The 19,164-nt window shown below is 46.5% G+C and overlaps 1 protein-coding gene across 7 annotated transcripts in view; it reads left to right on the forward strand.

The window, feature by feature from the left end:
- Positions 1-19,164, forward strand: part of ARMC9 (armadillo repeat containing 9) — a 139,308-nt gene that overhangs the window by 73,207 nt on the left and 46,937 nt on the right. For all 7 annotated transcript variants that reach the window (XM_081260758.1, XM_081260760.1, XM_081260761.1 and 4 more), the window contains one exon: positions 2,466-2,521. In XM_081260758.1, coding sequence (XP_081116884.1) covers positions 2,466-2,521 — 56 coding nt within the window. The remainder of the gene's footprint in view (positions 1-2,465; positions 2,522-19,164) is intronic.

The following is a 19,164-nucleotide window of genomic DNA, read 5'->3' on the forward strand; positions in this document are numbered from 1 at the left end:
GCCAGGCTGCCATGAGGGAGGAGACAGTTCACATCTTTGTAAGGAACCACTCTGGCAAGAAGTTGTCGTGGACAGAACTACAGCTGGATAGCCCTGGGGATTCTGGAAGGCTTGGGAAATACCTACCCAAAAGTTCAGCAAGTTCTTGTTCAAATAAGGGACCTAAAATATTTCTTTCTTCATCTAAAGTATCCAAGTTGTTCTTTATGGAGGCAGAACCCAGAGATGACTACCCAGGAGTCTGCTAGTTTGAAACTAGATTCAAAAGCACACACTCACACCTTATGACATGTGCCACCAGCAGCCAGTCAAGAAAATAATGGAACTAGAGAACTTCTGCTCAGTGTTTCTACTCACATGGAAACTAACAGAGTGTGGATTGGGGCCACCTTCCTAGTTTAAGTTATGTGAAGGACTGGCGGTGTGTCCCAGCGGTAGAGTGCTTGCCTGGCATGCAGAGGCCCTGAGTTCAATCCCCAGCACTGCAAGGAAAAACAACAACCATCATGAAATGACATTACCATTATCTTTATTTAGAGACTTCCTTGTTTTATTTTAGTAAACTTAAAAGCACAGGAGTGGGTTTTCATACATTTGAGCTCGTAGCTATCAGCCCACCAGTGCTATTTTTCCAGTGAAGTTTTAAAATCTTCAAGTACAAAGTTGTGGGTATATTTTAGAGTATCTAAGAGCCTAACCCCATAGGTGGGAAGAGACCAGTCTGGTGAAGCCTAAAGGAAAATTCCAGCTTGGTGACAGTGACAAGCAGAGCTATAGCCAACAGCAGTATGGAGGTTTATCCCTGGCTTGGACCCAGACCACAGTTCCAGCCCTCTGCAAGGGAGCTGGCAGACTATAGCCAGTCAGGGCAGAGAAATAGCGGTGCTAGCCTGGTCCACGGGCAGGAAAAAGTAGAGCGGTACTGGGGAGGGCAGCGTGGCTATGCACCGACTCAGGAGTGAGTGGTGGAGGAGCCCAGACCCAGGTCTTCTAGTACATGGGACCAGCCCTGTTCTGGGTGGTGGGAAGAGTCTGAGCCAATAGATGAAGAGATTGTGGGTTAGGGAAGAGAGGCTGGGCCAAGAAGGAGAGCAGGGCGTGTGTTGGACTACTTGACTTTTCCATAGAGAACCTGAGGGGTTTGTAATTGGTGACCATAGAAGCACCGCCATTTTGAAAGGCATTTCCTGCAGATGGAATGGAATATGCTGTGTCTGAGAAGGGAAGAGAAGTTAGATAATTAAATCCAGCCAAAATGCAGAATGACTTAACAGATTTATGTCCGCAAAGTAGCTTTCTGAACTCACTGACATTCTGTGACAGTGGTGTGGCTTGGGATGGGTGTAGAGACATGCAAACCTCATCAAGATGGGGACAGATTTGGTGTCCTGCTGGCCACAGACCAGTGAGGTCAGCAGAGACCTCACTTTGAGTAAGTGAGGCTGTCAGGACGTTGGGGACGCCCTCCTAGGCCATGGCTTGGTGCTTGATTAATGTAGGTGCCTCTGTCAGGCACTCTAAGTATGGCCTTTGACGCCTTCTTTCTCCTTCCTTCTTTTTGACTTCCTTTCTTTTCTCAGGCTTTCTTTACTTTCACCAAACCAGTGCTAACAAGGTGCAGCAGGAGCGCAGGGAGGAGGAAGTCAGGTGCTCCATCCCCAGATACTCACGACCCAGTAGAGTAGGGGCAAAGGACACCTGCAGTCAGTAGCCCTCCATTCATTAGGAGGCAGGATCATCCACAGGGTGAGTGCTGGCAGGAGTTCCAGGTGAAACGCAGATCATGTTCAGGGAGGGAGAGATGATGGGCTCAGTGAGGGCACCAGGGAAGGCATCTATGTAATGCCTGCTGTGTACCTGGGCCAGATGCTTCACCTAAGAAGGAGGTGGTAGGATCCCCATTTTACATATGGTAAAATGGTCCATTCTTTCTCTGGCTCAGTTACGCTATGAATCCAGGCTTGCTTGTGAACACTAAAGATGTAGCAGTGCGCCTCTGGGAACCCTCCCTGCCACAGCCACCACCCCACCTGTACACAGAAGTAGATGAGGTTTCTACTTCCCCTCTGTGCCTCCACCTCTTGCTGTAAGGGGGTTGTGAGGATTCAGTGTCGGGGTGCCCGCTGCCATGCCTGGTGGTAAATATTAGTTTACTTCCCTTCCCTGAAGGTCCCTCAAATTATATGCTGGCTTGGGATTTTCCTCATGCTACTCTAAATATGTTCTGGTAAAAATGGAGAGATTTATTTAAAATCTCTGAGGACAATGTCAAGCGGTGTCTGAAATGATTATGATGAGAAATGGTTGAGCCCAGCACTCATTCTCTTGATGGTGCTCACTGGTCTCTGTGGCGCCTGAAGGATTGTGTTGGCCAAGTCGCCCACTGTTTGTGGCTATTCATTGATATTTTTTCATATAATATATATATATATATATATATATTTTTTTTTTTTTTCCCCCTATAGAAGAGCTGCTTGATGGCGTTCTTGAGTCTGATGATGATGAAGATGATGATGATGAAGTAAGTTGGAGACTCTTTTCACCATGTAGAAAACTCATACCAAACTATCCTGGGTCTTCCTTGCCTTGAACAGTTGCTCAGAACTGAAGTTTCCACTTCTACCCTGTTGTCCTCAGTCCTGTGGGGTGGCTGAGGTCCAGCTGGGTGGCTCACGTAGGGTCCTACATGGCTGCCTCCGATGTTCAGGCTGGCCCTCTCCTCTGAGGTGTCTCTCCAGTGCCAGCTGTCACTCAGTGGTCCAGTCAGGCTGGGTTCCACCAGGGAAGAAGTGAGCCCTTCTGGTCCTCTCTGGGCTCAGTGGTCTCAGAATCGCGCTTGTGCATTCCGCGGAAGCACACAGCAAGCCCGGCCCCAGCTGGAAAGGAAGCAGACTCTACGTTGCAATGGAGGGGGCAGCAGGAGGGCCCCGGGGTGGCAGCACAGGTGGCTGTGTTTGCAGGCCCTACCACACCTGCAGAGAGCAGAGATGCAGACTGCACGTCCTTTGGATCTCATAAAAGCTCTTCACCACAAGCCTCCACCCATCTCCCTGGATGGGAAGCTGGGCACAGAGGCTCATGGTGAGAAGCTCTGGGCTGAGCTGTCCTGGGTGGGGTTCAGAGCCAGCAGAATCAACAACCCCGCTCAGTTATTTCATTCTTTGGGAGTGGATTTTCTCACTGTGGAAAACCCTCCTGCCTAATGCACAGAAGCTAATGTCATAAACTCTCTTGATCCACAGCCCGTGGGGTGTTGGAAGGACCACTCCCCAGAGCTGTCTGGATCCTCAGATGACAGGCTAGGCCTTGTTTTCCCTTCGGAGACCCAGAAAGAGCTGACTCATTGTCCTCCTTGTTGTGGTGTGGGTATGTGGCTTGGTTTCCTTCAGTGAATCCTGAAGTGAACACTGGAAGGTTCTTCTGTTGTGGGGGAGTATTCACTATAAATGTGGATGTGGGAAAATGTATTTGTTGGAAGTTGAGGTCTGTCAGTTTAAAAAGTGGGTGACAGCCAAGGTTTTGTTCATGATGGCATCAGTTGTGTGCGATAGTTATATAGGAGCCCCCACAAGGAGACCTGCTGAGATCCACCCAGCGACTCACAGGCCGCCTCCTGCATGCCATCTCCATCCTGGACTGCAGGTGGCACCAGTGGGCACTCCTGCTCACTCCTCCTGCCCCGTGGCACAGCTCTGAACCCGAGCTGCAGAGGGGACCTGGCCATCATCCCTTCCTAAGGAGAGACCAGCCTGAGGTCACACAGAATGCAAATGGCGTTTGAATCTGATTTAGAACAGGGGTCGCAGACTTTCTTTGTAAAGGGGAGGATAGGAAGTCTCTCAGGCTTGGCAGGCCACCCGTGCAGGTTTCAGTCTCTGGTACCGCCTCTGTAACACAGTAGCTGTCAGGGGAACATGGCTGTGTTCCCACAGAACTGTTTATGGATACTAAAACTAGAATGTCATAATTTTCATGTCATTACTTTTTTTTTCCAAATATTGAAAATATAAAGATCATTCTTAGCTGCAGACTATAAAAAATATAGGCTTCTGTACCTGAGGACCACTGTGGCCACCCCTTAAGGTAGACCTGGCTGGCCATCTCGCCCAGGCCACTGCTAACCGCAGCAAGACACTGCCTTGTGCCTGGCTGTCAGCACTCTTCAGTTAATGTTTAATGACTGGATTCAGTAGCTCTTTGTCATTGTGTCCGGAGGTCGCCCCCCAGGTCTGCTTTTCCCTCTTTTCCGTGTCATCCTTTTTGGCTTTTCTGTTTGCTCTGGGTTTTATTGTCATATTGATCCTTTGGTTTTGTATTGTACGGGAAATTTCGTTGGTACAACTTTTCTGGTTAGTGATGGGAATTCCGTTTTGTGGAAATTTCCCTGTGAAAGCAACTATAATCTGCTCTACACAATCAGATATCAAGGTCTTCCTTCAGTTCTCTGGACTTGCCGCTACTCTACAGGTATTTTCATTTTAAGAGGTTAATGTTTGGGCTGGGGCTATAGCTCAGTGGTAGAGCACCTGCCTCACTTGTGTCAGGCACTGGGTTTGATTCCTCAGCACCACATAAAAATAAATAAATAAAGATATTATGTCCATCTACAACTAAAAAAATATTTTTTTAAAAAAAAAGATTAATGTTTGAAAACATTTGTTGTGATAAGTAGAATTTTCGGAAGATTCCTAGAAGAGGTATAGTTGGGAAGACTCAAGAAAGGATCTGTTGTTTGCAACCGCAACTCAGGTTCAGCAGATGGTGGGCTGTGTCTCACAAAGGATCCTCACAGTGCACTATAGAGGGTCAGCAAAGTAGCCGATCAGTAGGGGCTGGGTTTTATTCAGCTTTTACCAGGGCAGGCAATACTTTTATAACCGTCTGTTGGAAATGGAGGGAAAAAATAAATGCTTAAACAGATGTTTAGGCTAAAGGAAAATTTTCAAGAACCATTTAAGCAGTAGTACTGTTGTCACCTCTCAAGGTGACAACGATGAAGGAGACATCAGAATTAGTGTCAGGACATTATAGAGTCACACTTCATTTTGCTTACCAATGCAAAATATGTTTTTTAATGTAATATCTAGACCTGAAACAGAGATAAAAAAATGTTTTCAGTTAGCTGCTTAGTGATGTGGCTCTCCAGGGGAGCCAGAGGCCAGGGTCAGTTATGCTCCCTTTGCCTCACGTTGAGCTGAAATCTGTACATGTGCACATCCACCATGACTGGTCCTGCTCCACTGGAAACTCTCAAGAGGACCCCAGTGCACAATCTAGGTTTTCTTTCTAATTTCCAAATCTGTAATGACTTTAATGTGTTAAAACTCATTGATGTCTGAGTATAGACTCATTTGTATACAAAAGTTTAAAAATCATTGAGCTAGAAACATATCTCCTGTTTTTATAGATCATCTGGGATATAATATGAAATGAAAAAAGAAATCCTAAAACAATGTGAACAGTAAGAAAAAGCAAACATATAAACCCACAAACCTGTGAGTTATAGATGTGCTATGCATCTGTGTAGCAGAAAGGTGTGGAAAGTTACACCCTCTTTGTTAGCATAGGAACTGCGGGGGGTACAGGGAATGAGGAAGTGTGCGAGAGGCTTGGAAAGAGGCCAACAGGGCCCTGGGCTGCAGATTTGTCGAGAGAGAGAAGTGAAAACAGGATGCTGGATGTGGTGATGTGGAGGTCAAGGGCTGTGCGTTTCTGTGGATTGATGGGCATCGGCCACACTGGAGTGAACTGCGGAGCAGGTGGGAAGTGAAAATACGGTGCTAATAAGTATGTACTGCTCTTCCACAGCATGGCTACCTGCTGGACGGGAGAACAGGTAGCTAAAGGAGCATTTTGGTTTGGTTTGGTTTGACTTGAGGTGGGAGAGACCTAAGCAGGTCAGACGCTGCCAGGAGGCTCCAGACAGGAAGAGAAAAGGTGGCCTTTCAAGGACAGCTGTTTTCATTATTTTCTAAGATGCTTCATAAACTCTCTTGATCCACAAGGCCCCAGACCTATATAAACCCCCAGAGAAATAAAATCATCATTAGATGACCTTGTGTATCATTAGATACACAAGAGAATGGACAGTGACAACTGTTGAAGGGGTCAAAAGCACCTTGTGTAGCACTGTGAAGGAATGTGTTAGGTAAGGTACTTTATTTTTACAGTGAACATGTGCATTGTTACCAGGGGGCAGGCGGGAGATTCACAGGCTCAGGAGCCTGGTTCCAGGGTTCTCACCCCAAATGACTCTGGTTTTCTGATGGCATGTTAAGGTGAGATTCCTCGTGTCTGGCCCACCAGTGGCTCTAAGTGGAGGTGGAAGGACTTTCTGTGCTATTTGAGAAGACCTATTTTAAGATAAATATTCTCCCCTCTTAAAAGAACAGCTTTCAGTGCCAGGTAAGGTCAGCCATGGACATTTACTTGCTGGATCCATATAAGTGATAATCATATGATCAGAAATTTCCTATGTAAAAACTTGTCAAATCCAGAAGTCATTATCTGTTGAACAAATATTTAAGGGCCTTGAAATAAGAGTGTTCTAGGAAAAGACAAGGGAGAGATGCATTAAAAATCTACAGGATGTAGAAGCTGGGGTTTATAATACATCCGAGAGTTTCTGGTCTCCGTAGATGAGCCCATAATGATCCAAGTGAGCAGCTCCACCAGTGTGGCCTCACCGCGTGGTAGGCACGTTCTTGCACCTGACCCTCCTCTACTCCTCCAGCAGCCCTGGGCTAGGTCCTGTCATCATTTACACTCACAGACGAGGAGAGGCAGAAAGCAGGTCATTGGCTGAGTTTGGGAAGCTGATAAGTAAGTGGTGGAGCTGGGTCCACCCGGGTGTCTAAGGGAGTAGACAGGCCCCTGGCCTCCACCCTCGCTGGCCTCTTGCTAGACACGTAGGCACAAGTGGCTGTCGGTTTTCTGTGGAGCTAGAGGCAAGTTTAAATGCCATGATGCTCGCTATCTTAGTGAGAGGAAGCCCTTTTTCTTACATAAACACTCCTCAGGTCTTTACAAGCCTTCATGGGTTTCCAGAGAAACTTGAAACTGAAATCTCAAAATTAACTAAAAAAAAAACGTTGATTTTGACAGTTTCACTGGTGTTCTCACTGCTTTTATGGAAGAGCAGATTCTTGGAAGTTCAGAATTCTTCCTGCAGCCTTCCTGTCTGCACTTTCTTTTTCTTTTCTTTTTTTTTAATTTGTTTTAATTAGTTATACATGACAGTACAATGACTTTGATATACCATACATTTGAATCAGATGGAATATAATTTCTCATTTTTCTGGGTGTACAGGTTGCAGAATCATATTAGTCTGTGCTTTCAATAGCCTTTTTTTTTTTTTTTTTTTTTTTTTTTTGTACCTGGGATTAAACCCAAGGGCACTACCACTGAGCTACATCAATAGCCATTTTTTTATTTTTTGAGACAGGGTCTCACTAAGTTGCTTAGGGCCTTGCTAAGTTGCTGAGGCTGGCCTTAAATCTGCAATCCTCCTGCCTCAGCCTCTTGAGCTGCTAGGATTATAGGCCTGCTCCACCACACCTGGCTCAATAGCACTTCTACCTATGCATGAGTTTGTATTACTTTTTTTTTTTAAGAGAGAGTGAGAGAGGAGAGAGAGTGAGAGAGAGAGAATTTTTAATATTTATTTTTTAGTTCTCGGCGGACACAACATCTTTGTTGGTATGTGGTGCTGAGGATCGAACCCGGGCCGCACATCCCCAGCCCAAGTTTGTATTACTTTTTATTGGACATTTGGAAAATATTGTTTTATCAAATTTAGTAGTTCGAACTTCCAAATGTTGACACATTTCATTAGCTTGCATGAAAAAAAATGCATTAATTAATATCATTGCTGTTCCCATCAAAAAAGTCTTTATGGTTTGGGAAGCTATTAAGCTCTCAATGACAGATACAAGTTATTCAAAATTCTCATTTTCTCTTGAAAGTTCAAATTTTACTATTGCTAACAAATACTATTAGTTGTTTCCTTGACAGGACAGGCTTACTGCATTCTTTTTTGAGAAACTGGCAGACACATACCCAAGTCTGAATAATCAGAGTCTATCAGTTGTTCTTTTAAGTAAAAATGGTGTTCCCTTAAAAAAAAAAAAAAAGGCATATTCAACTTGTGACTCAAGTAATGTCACAAATGGTTTTCCTCAAGATAACCATCTTGCTGTAGTAAAGCAGAAGTGCTTTATCTGTACTTCTATTTTGTTACACAGAATATTAAAAAGATGGGCCATAAGGTTAGAGATTTAATAAAATTAATTCACCTGTTTCATCAAGAACATTCTTAAATGAATCTCTGTCCTATCCTGTGTGTATCTACTGCCTCTGTTCGTGCTACCAAGGGCTTCACCCATCACTGCTTTTGTATTTTCTGTGCAAATGTCAGCAGTATAATTGTTCTAGGATAAACCATGAAAGTCAATAAAGGTACCCAACATTTTAAAGATTTTGCTTGGGTTTTGTTGTCAAGTATTTACATAAAAGATCTTTGGTAATTAGTCACTGTTGAGCCTAAATCAAAAGCAATAGCAAGTCTAGGCATAATTCTGCAGATGAGGTGTTGATTCAGCATCTATGTTTGCCATTTGGCTATTGTTTCACTGAAGAGTGTCACTGCTGTGATATCCTTTGCTAACTTTCCATCCAGCAGGCTTCATCAAGGTCAGCCATACAAGGCAACCAAGTAGTTTCTCTAACCAAATCTATGATATCTTACCTGCAAGGTCCTTAAATTTAAATCTCTGTGGGGATGAATAATTTAGATTTACAGAAAAAGTAGTATAGCTGGTTGTAGTGGTGCACACCTGTAATCCTAATGACTCAGAAGGTTGAGGCAGGAGGATCACAAGTTCAAAGCCAGCCTCAGCAACTTAGTGAGGCCCTAAGCAACTTAGCAAGACCTTGTCTCAAAATAAAAAATAAAAATGGGCTGGAGATGTGGCTCAGTGGTAAAGCACCCCTGGGTTAAATCCTTAGTATAAAAAAAGAAAAGGGAAAGTAGTAACACAGAATTCCTGTACATCTATCATGCAGTTCAGGGGCTTTTAAACTTCTAGTTTGAAAGATTATAACAAGTTTTCAATTTTTGACTTTTAAAGAACTCATCAAATCTGGTTTAAATATTCAAATCCTTTTTTGTTAAACTCTGACTAATTTTTCACAAAATTACACTCCAACTTAATTGATATTATAGTATTCAAATGTGTTCTGTTGCATAAATTATAATAAGGTAAATTATTGACATCTGTAAAAATCAAAGAAAGATAACTTGCCATATTTTCATTTTTGATTGGCAGTTAAAACTAGCTTCTTTTGAATAGATTTCTCCCTTTCATGAATCAAAGAACTTTCTCACTTCCCTCCCCCACCATACAACTAGCTGGAATTTTGATTGGGACTGTACTAAAGCTATCAATCAATTTGAAGAGAATTGGAACCTTAATGGTGGAGTGCTCCATTCCATGAACATTGTATGTCTTCATTGTTTTAAGGTCTTTTATACTGTTCTCTAAATCTAATTTAAATACTCATTGCATATGACATGAGTCATTGCCATTTACCTTCTTTCACACATATAGTCATTTGGAGAATTATTAATTTAAGTGTGAATTGTAAGAAATTAATTGGTAGAGAATTGGAACTCTTAGTATTTTTTTAAGAAGTCAAGAAATAGAAAAGTGCAGCCATTGGTTGTGTTAGTGTTATGAAGGGATTAGAATAAAACATGGCACAACAGATCCCACAGAGTGAAATCAGAATCTTGTAGGCAGGTGCTGGAAAGTTTTATAAGTCTTGAGGGCAAGACATTAAGTCCAAGAATGTTAAACAAGATAGGAATGAGCAAGTGAGACTAAGAAGAGCTTCCCAGAGAAGTTGAAGAACTCAGTTAAGGGATGGGGTTGTGGCTCAGTGGTGGAGCGCTCTCCTTGCACGTGTGAGGCACTGGGTTCAATTCTCAGCACCGCATATAGATAAATGAATAAAATAAAGGTCCATCAATGACTAAAAAATATATATTAAAAAAAAAAAAACACCTCAAGCAAGGAGATAATAACAAATGACAAGGAATAGGTACCCAGACAGACAATCTGGTCAATGAGTCTTGAACAACTGGAGTAGTAACAATGAAGTTTAAGACAGAGCAGGATTTTACAATTTGGGAGTCCCTCCTTCTCTTCTCCCTCAGAGCCATAGGTGGCTTGAAGGCAGATATGGAGCCCTAGGGACACTGAGCACCAGGCCCCAGGAGGGAGGAAGGGAGGTCAGGAGCTGGGGCATCAGAGTCCTCTAATGGTTCCTCTCTAGAGGAACTGTGCAAACCCGGGTGCCCGTGGTCTTCCTCTCCCTTGCCCTTGTGATCCTTTCACTCTGCCTTAACTTGGCCTGGGACCAGCTTCACTCCATTCATCCTGCTTTGAGGGCATTCTCCAAGGCATGGTGACAGCCACGTTGAAATGATGTCTGGCTCTTTCTTCCTTTAGGGCGTTTCTGATACCCCATCAGTATTCAGAACACCTCCACCCCAGCTTAGCTTGTCAGGAGACATGGCAGCAGTAGGGACAGGCTTGGAATGAAAATCATGCCCTCTTGTCAACAAAGCAGCTCTCTGGAGACTTCTCTATCACAGCATTTGTCTCATCTCTCCAGGAGAGCCAGGCACCACGGCTTTGCCTCTTAGGGCAGCCAGCAAGTTCGAATCCCTTCTTACCAGTCCTGCCCCCAGTCATTCCTCTTGGCCCCCTGGCACACGCACACATTCTTCTGAGGAAAGGAAGCTGGCCAGGTACAGGAAAGAGGCATGACTGGTGGGTGGGGCTGAGGTAGCGTTGGAAGCCCAGAACCAGTGACCATCTCACATGATTGACTGACATAGGAAGCCTAGAGCTTTTTTTTTTTTTTTTTTCCCTAAACTATTTTCCAAAGCATCAAGGTAGAAAGCAGAAACCTGGGTCTTGTTCATTTAAAAATTTGTCAAGCTGGGCACAGTGGCACACACCTGTAATCTCAGCAACTGAGCAGCCTGAGGCAGGAAGAACACAAGTTTGAGGCCAGCCTGGGCAACTTAATGAGACCCTGTCTGAAAATAAAAAATTGGAAAGGGCTGAGGCTGGGGCTCAGGTAGAGCAAAAACAATCCATACCATTAACTTTCAAGGTAGAACTTAATATGATACTTCATGTGATACTCTTTAGATACATTTTACCAACACACAGCCCCTAGGTGTAAATATTAGTATCCAAAGAAAGGTCAGGCTGAAGCGATAGAACTGAACCCGTGGCTTTCATAATCTCCCTGTCTGTTCGGGCATCACTAATGGATAATCACTATCAAAGCACTTGGCGCAGTGCCTAGGACAATGTAAGCCCTTTTTGTCATCATCAATAGCAGCAGCAGCAGTGTCACTGCTGTCATCAGCTTCCGGCCTGCCACGCCTGATGTGGTGGGGGTCTGGGCACCAGACAGAAGCCCTAGATAACGCTGTGGTCTCCAAGGGGTTTTAGAATCTAGTGTGTCAATGGGCAACGTGTGGTTCAGGAAGACCAACAGGCCAGCAGACAGTTGCTGTGCCCAGGCGCTGGTGCACACCGTGTCCCGGGGGGGGGGGGGGGGGATACACAGGGAAGCTTGGGAACAGTGCAGGGGTAGCAGGAGAGGAGGAAGAGGTGGACGAGAGCCTAAATTATGGTTTCTGCAGCACAGTGTAGGCAAGGCAGGGTAAGCAGGCCTTGAGTTGTCCAGTTTGCATTGTTTTAGCGCGTTCTGTTCTGTAGGGGCTAACCCTAGTTGTCTGGCACCTGGCCTTGGGGTGACTGAGTCAGGTGGTTAGTTGCCAGGAATGTGAGAGCCTAATAAAGACTGGGGTGCAAACTCTGGATTGGCTGGTTTCTGTTTGAAAAGTGTGCTCAAGGGCAGACTGTTTTCTGTCCCTAGGAACTGGCTAGCCTGAGAGGGGCCGTCACTCCAGGGTCAGCAAGGCCCCAGATACAGCATCATAAAAGGGGGGAAAAGACAGTTAACATGCGAGACTTCAGCAGCCTGGCCCCCGCCTCTGGACATTCTAGCCTCATCTCCCTCTTCTCCAGATATAGACTCTCCAGAGCTGAAGGAGTTCCAGGGACCTTGTGTGGTCTCCAAGCTCGCCCCCTAAGTTTTCTCACTTCATCCTGCCTGCCATTACCTTCCACCTGGGTTCCAGAACTGGGACAATTATTGCCACCAGGGCATCTGGTCATGACATTCACATTGGATTCCTTTGTAGTCACTTTAGCCAATAAAGGTCCACATCTTCCAAAAGGAACTTTTATCAAAAACTAAAGACAGGAACTTAGCGAATAAGTGGTGGGGCTAGAGCATGCCAGGCTGAGAACGCACCGGCCGAGAGCCCTGCCTGCCGCCAGCCAAGGGTGAGGCACAGGGCGCCAGCTCAGAGAGTGTGACGGGCAAGGGTAGGAGCAGAAAGACTGCAGGGAAGGGAGACCCCAGGATCTGCCTGCCCAGGAGGGAGGGAGCAAACAGCCATGCCTTTGGAAGACTAATCTGGCATGAGAGGTCCAGTTAAGTGGAGACCCAGAAAGCTCAGTGTGACCGCACAGCCAGCGATTTACAAACTGCGCTTGTGTGCAGGCGCTGGCCTGGACCTCCGCCCCCTCCTTCCACTTACTCCTCACTCCTCTCCGCCAAGTAAGGCTATTATGAGCCCCATTTTGGGGATGAGAAAAGCAAATTTTAGAGAACCTCAGAAACTTGCCTGAGGCCCCAGGGCAGTCCTTGGTGGGAATGAACTGTAAACCTAGACTGGACAAGCCCTCGAGCCCAGCCTCCCTCCCACTGCAGGCTTCAGGAGGGAGTGGGGCTGAGCTTGGCCAGGCAGGGAGTCCCCTGGAGGGGAACCAGTGGGAGTCGGGAACTTAACAGGGCAGAGCATGTAACTAGGACCCAAAGGCTGGTAACTTTGGAACCGCAGTAGCTGGGAAAATGGGATGCCAAATGGGGAACCCTGGCTTGGAGGGTATAGGGTATAGCTCAGGTGCAGGGTGGAATGGATTTTATACAGGAGGCACCAGAGGAGGAAGAACACGGAATCAGACATTCCTGACCAGCCTCCCCCACTGACCCTGCATTTCACAGGCAGGTACATTTGCTGAGGGTGCACACTCCTTTCCCTTCTGGCACTTTCATTCATAATCTGTGAGACTGGTGGCCACCTGAAGCTGCTTCAGGGCATCTGTCCAAAGAGCCATAGTGACTCTATAGTATAGACCATCGCTCTGCTGATGGTCACTGTGGTGCCAGCTTGCTTGGCATGGGGCAGACCACACTTGTTACCTAATTAGCAGAGAAACGTCTGTTTTATGTCTATAGTACTTGCAAGGCTTTTCCATTATTCAACCAAGTCAGTAAAGAAACCAGTGTTTCCCAATTAAGGCTTTTGCTTTTTTCTGGTACCTTTTCAGCTTCTAAAATTCGTTTATTTCTGTAATGCAGCTCCTGGGTTCCCAGACCATGCCTGGGATGAACTAGCTGCCCAACAGACTGACTCATGGCTGCTGCCCTCATTTCCACTCTGGTTTCTATGGAAATAGACATCAGATGGCTCAAAACAAGGTGAGGGCTTATAGACACCTCATGATTCCTAGGCATTTATAAACCCTATTTGTCCAACATCTGTTTCCATGGAAACAGGTGCAGAAAAGGTCAAACAATGCTCTACAATAAACTTTTTTCCCTCTCTTATCTAATTTTTAAAAAACTATAGTGAGGCATTTTGAGACCTTTTCCTGTTATCATAGGTTTTTTTGGGTGATGGTATATTCTGGGCAGAAAGGTATATTTCTCATTTTTAACTCTTTAAGAAACACTTGGGCACATCATGCACAGTTCTATTTTACGACTTTATTTAATAAATGGTTTGGTCTAATCAAATCGCTGTCACTTGGCATTCCAAGATGAAACACTTAGTACCTAAGTCTGAGAACATGACAGAGGGGAAAACAGTGTGTGACCTGCTCGTCCCTCCTCCAGCATTCAAGACACCTGTGCCTGAGCTTATTCCCCAGGTCTTCGCTCACATCGCTGGGGCTGGTTGCAAAGGTGCAGGATCTGGTTTGCTCAAATGTCCCTAATTCCAAGTGCCACGTACCTAGTCCATTATATGAAACATGGGAATCTAAACGGCCTTCTGTGAGTAGTGAGCAGCATCTGTGATCCCGAGGAACAGCAGCCATCAGGCGCAGCGTGTGACGGTGAAGATGGGATCTGCTGCCCAGCAGAGTCAGGTGGATGAGTGAGATCATGAAGAGAAAAACAGAGTTCACCTGAAATAGAGAAAAACAGGAACAAAATGGAAGGTGTGTGGCTGTGTGGGCAGAGGAGCTGCAGGGAACTAGTTATGCGACTCACTTAGCAGCTGGCATCTAGTACTTTCTGGTGTTTATCTTGATATTATCTTTCATGACCAAGTCATTGCTTTTAGGCTGTTCAGGCTGCTGTCAGTTGTCCTGTAGGACCTGTAAGTGCCACGAGGACAGGGCTGGTATCAGTTTTGTTCACCAGACGAGCCCATTACCTAGATCAGCAACTGGCACGTGCCAGGTGTTCCCTAGATAACTCTGTGGGGATAGATGCTCCAGATGGGATGTTGGCAGGAGTTCTGATGGGTCCTCTCGGCAGAGTCCCCCCAGAGGAATGGAACAAGGCTGGCCACATACTCCAAGCCCAGGAGAGCACTCACAAGGCACGTGCCTGTGTGGCTCAGGTGCCTGCCACCCACCTCCCATTCTGGCCCTGTTTTTGAGAGGGATCATGAATGGGATCATGTGAATGGGATCATGCAGAGCAGGTGCTCAGGAGCCTACCTCATTTGGGGTGTGTGTGTTGGTTAGCCTTTGTCAACTGATGACAAATCATGCCAAACATCCCAAATCTTAGTGGCCTCAAGCACAACAATTTTTCCTTCCAAGTCTGTGTGTTGCCTGGACAGGTCCTCTGCTGATTTCACCTGTACTCACTCACGTGACCACAGTTGGATGGACATCAGCTGGCTGGAAGGTTCAAGGTGGCCTCACCAGTGGCTTGGCAGTAGTGCCAGCTGCCTTCTCTGTCCTCTTCCATGTGGCCTCTCTCTTTCTCTGTCCTCCTTGCTGGGTCTCTCTTGGTTCAAGAGGGTGAAGGCAGAACCTCAGACTGGAGGACAAGGCTCTCAAGGGCTCACTTCTGCCCCATCCTACTGGTCAAAGTTACAAGGCAAGCCCAGACATCACTAATGCTCTGGAAGAGTAGCAAAGCCACCTTGCAAAAGGGTGTGCTCACGACATGGGAGGAGTTTGTGGCTGTTAGTCTGAGAGAAGTTCATCTGGGAACAAACCATTTCCAGATAGCCTGTGGGTACAAAACAGAGAAGCTTTTTGTGGTCACACACGCGGCAGGTGCGCGCGCGCGCGCGCACACACACACACACGCGTCTTTTTGCATGTGGATACACAGGTAGCTACCCAACACCATTTGTTGAAAAGACTATGTTTTGACCCATTAGATTTCTGTGAAATTGTACTATTGTAAAAAACAAATTGACCATAAATATAAACACAGATAATTTGTGGTGGTGGTTCTGAATCATCTTACTCTCCCAGGGCTCATTGGTTTTGTTGGTTTTAGCTAGCAGTTGACTTGCATGTTCTTAATCTGAAGCGTCCGTCTGTTCTGTGGTTTACAGCTAGCTGCTAGCATCTCTGCTGCTTCTTTCGCCCAATCTTTGCAGTCCCCCTGCATAGTTTCACTGCCGATTAGATTGGGCCAAAGACTGTATTCTGATACGTCAAGCCAGTAAGGTTTCCACCTTCTGCCACTTGAGCTGTGTGTGGGTTGGAGTTTCCATTTACAAACACAAGAAATTTACAAGTTTCCCAGACTTTCCATTTTCCCTGGGCTCCCTCCCATGTCTGCATGTACCTGCAGTTTGGCAGTCACTCAGAGATGTGTGGAGATTGCTGAGATCTCAGTCCTTCTGCAGCGCTTCTGCTTCCAGGTGTCCCCCTTCATTTCCCCCTCCTCGGCCCCACCCTCTACCAAGTCTACAGTAGCAGCCAGGAAAAGCGGGGGAGGGGGGTGTTCTCGGACAGGAGCTCCCCAGACAAGATGGCCAGAAACACGCCATGCCTACCCAGTGTGAGTAGCCTGCGCCAGTGAGCTAACCCTTCGCAATTTGTGGCATCCACTGGTCATTTCCCGGTGAAATACCTGAAATGATTGATTTTAATTCGTGTGTCACATTTTACACATGATTCCTATAGGGGGAATTCCCTGACTGACTCAGGTTCATACTAGAAGTTTGGTCAGGTCCTGGGGAGATGGAAGTCATAAGCAAACCAGACATGCTGTGGGAGGAAGCAGACCTCGGGCAGATGAACAAGTGGGAATGCAGCGTGTGAGGTGGAGAGGGCACCCTGAAGGACAGGGGAGCAGGAAGGGCGGAGAAAGCCCCTGGTGGACAGGGAAGAGCAGCCGTTAAAGCCCTGAGAAGGGAGCACTTTGGGGCATTCCAGGCTCAAGACGTGGGGAAGGAGCAGGAGATGGCATCAGATCACTGGGTTTGAGAAGGACTTCAGCTTTTATTCAGAGAGGAGGAAGCTGTTGGAAGGTGTCAGGCGTGACGTGATCACTCCACGGGCATTTGTAAGTGATCAGAGCACACCACACCCATTTACGGTGGTGGAAACTGCCACATGAGTCCAGCACATCACTGACCGGGCTTGGCTATTTCTGGGACTTGAACCTACTCTCCAGGCACTGGGACCAGGTAGCCTTGGGGTCCTCAGGAACTTTTAGGCTGAGGAGGCCTTTGGTCTCAGGCAGACATCACCCAGTATGGACCCAGGGCCCTTGTTCAGTCCTGACCACTGGGCGCAAGGCTCGTGTTCTCTCAGCAGCCGGAGCACTGACTGTCATGAACTAGAGCCCCGCTCATCCCAGCGTCTCACCCTGAGATGGGTGTCCAGGAGGTGGTTGTGAACCAGGGGCTTTAACTGAAGTTCCTGGACAGCCCGGCTGTTCCCGGGGCCCGTGTTCCTTGAACTGCTGGAGGTCTGTGGTTCTTCCCTCTCCTCATTCTGTCATCACCTTCTAGACGGTTACCGAATCGTGTGACTCATCCGTCTGAAAATCACTTGCCTCTTCCCTTTCATTTCCTTTTCTGCTCTACATCCTGGCCTAAGCCTCATCGTCCCTCCCATCTCCGATTTCCTGGCCTCTGGTCTTCCCTTCCCAGATTGAGGTGCACCTGGCCCGCAGACCATTTTCTAAAGCAGGGAGTAGTCCACTCAGGGATGCAACCAATTAATTTTTAACTTAGGAAACATTTTAGACTTTCCAGAAAGTACAGAAAATAAATAACAGACAGCTATGGTTGTATCCTTCTTCATCCTCCTCCTGATGAATTAGCCACTATCCTGAAGTTGATATATAAATTCCATGGATGATTCTGTGCTTTCATAATATCTTCGTATTTCCATAAACAACATGCACTCTTGTTTTATGGTCTCTTGTGTTGGTCTGTTTTGCGGTGCAGGGGATGGAACCCGGGGCCTGGCGTGTGCTAATCGAGTGCTCTTCCATGGAGCCCTTTTCAACTTTACATAAATGGCTTAGTAGTGTAAGAATCATTTACCAGCTTGCTTTTTCATCCCCAAGATCACCTTATGTGGTAGAAGTTTATTCGTTCCAGTCCACACCGCCCAAGCTCATCCTTTTAACTGCCGTGGGGTGTTCCACTGTAAGCATAAGCAGCGTGTCTTTCTCCTTCCTGTTCTGTGCTTTTCATAGTGCAGCGGAGAGCATCTTTGTCCGTGTTCCTTGCACAAATACAAGGCTCACACCTGGACCTCGGGTTGCTAGTTTCATGAATATGAGGGTCTCGTTTTCACTAGATCCTGCCAAATTGCTCTTCAAAGGAGCTAGACCCCTTTACACTTTGACTTGATCCCTTTTTAAACAGTTCCACGCTCCTCATCACCCAGTAAAATCTCAAGTTGCTCCTGGTAGTACTCAAAGTCCCACACGGTAAGACCCGTGTCTACTTTTGTATTTTCATGAACAGTACAGCTTTGTTTCTTCATCTGTGAAAATAGAGGTAAATATGACTGAAATGTCGCAAGATCAGCAGATTAACCTGTGACCCACAGCAGACAAAACAAGTGATCATTTCCTTTCCCTCCTTTCTTTGTATGTGATGTCCACTCCTTGGTCCTTCTGAAGCTATGAGACGTCTAATCCAGAAAAGTAGGTGGTGGGGCAGGGTTGAACCAAGGCCAGGATGCTATTTTGATCCCTGAGGGACATCTTGGCAAGTCAACTTATTGTGGCAGGTTACTGGGATCTTGGGTCTAATTGTTGTCCTGTGCACATTTGATCCACACAGTGTGTCCTCGTTCCAAGTCCAGGAACAGATGGGCGAAGTGTGGAAAGCTCTCTGTGCCCTGAGACCCTAGAAAAGGTCAGAGGCCTGGTTAACGCTGGCTAAATGTTGGGTCAGTGGGCTCGAGTCAGATACGGGCTTTAATGCTGCCCCCACTTATCACCTGTGTGGCTCTGGGAATGTGGGCTAACTCTCAAGGCCTTCACGAAGTGAGCATATTGAGCCCCTTCTCACTGGGTGATCATGAGGACCCCATGGAACACTCCAGCACAGTCGGGGTGCAGGGGGCTGTTTGTCACATTGTCCTCATGATCAGATCTAGATTCCTGTCTGCTGGGAGGCAGGTTTGGAGCAGAGAGTGGGAAGCAGCTGGAGGAGAGGTTGAACCCCTACACGGGTTAAAGTGGAGTGGAGGGTGGGGCTGGAACTTTGAGGTCCATCTAAACGTATTTCAGAAGTTACACAATTCACTGAAGGTTTTTCTTTATGTCATTCTTGCTGACATTGAGGCCATCCCTTCTCTGTGTGAGGGGTGTTTCCAGTTCTGGGATTTGGCCTCACCCTCACTCACGTCATGTCAGGGAGGGGACTGCCCGGACTTGGTCTCGAGGGCTTTTGTTCCCTGAGCAGCTCTGGACTCTGTTGGAAGGTGCCCCTCAGGCTCTTGGCTGTGCTGAGCATGGTGTCCACAGAGCTGCTGGAACGTGGCCCCTCTCTGTGACCT

The sequence above is a fragment of the Spermophilus citellus genome (assembly GCF_964194105.1).
Source record: "Spermophilus citellus genome assembly, chromosome: 11".
Classification (NCBI taxonomy): domain Eukaryota; kingdom Metazoa; phylum Chordata; class Mammalia; order Rodentia; family Sciuridae; genus Spermophilus; species Spermophilus citellus.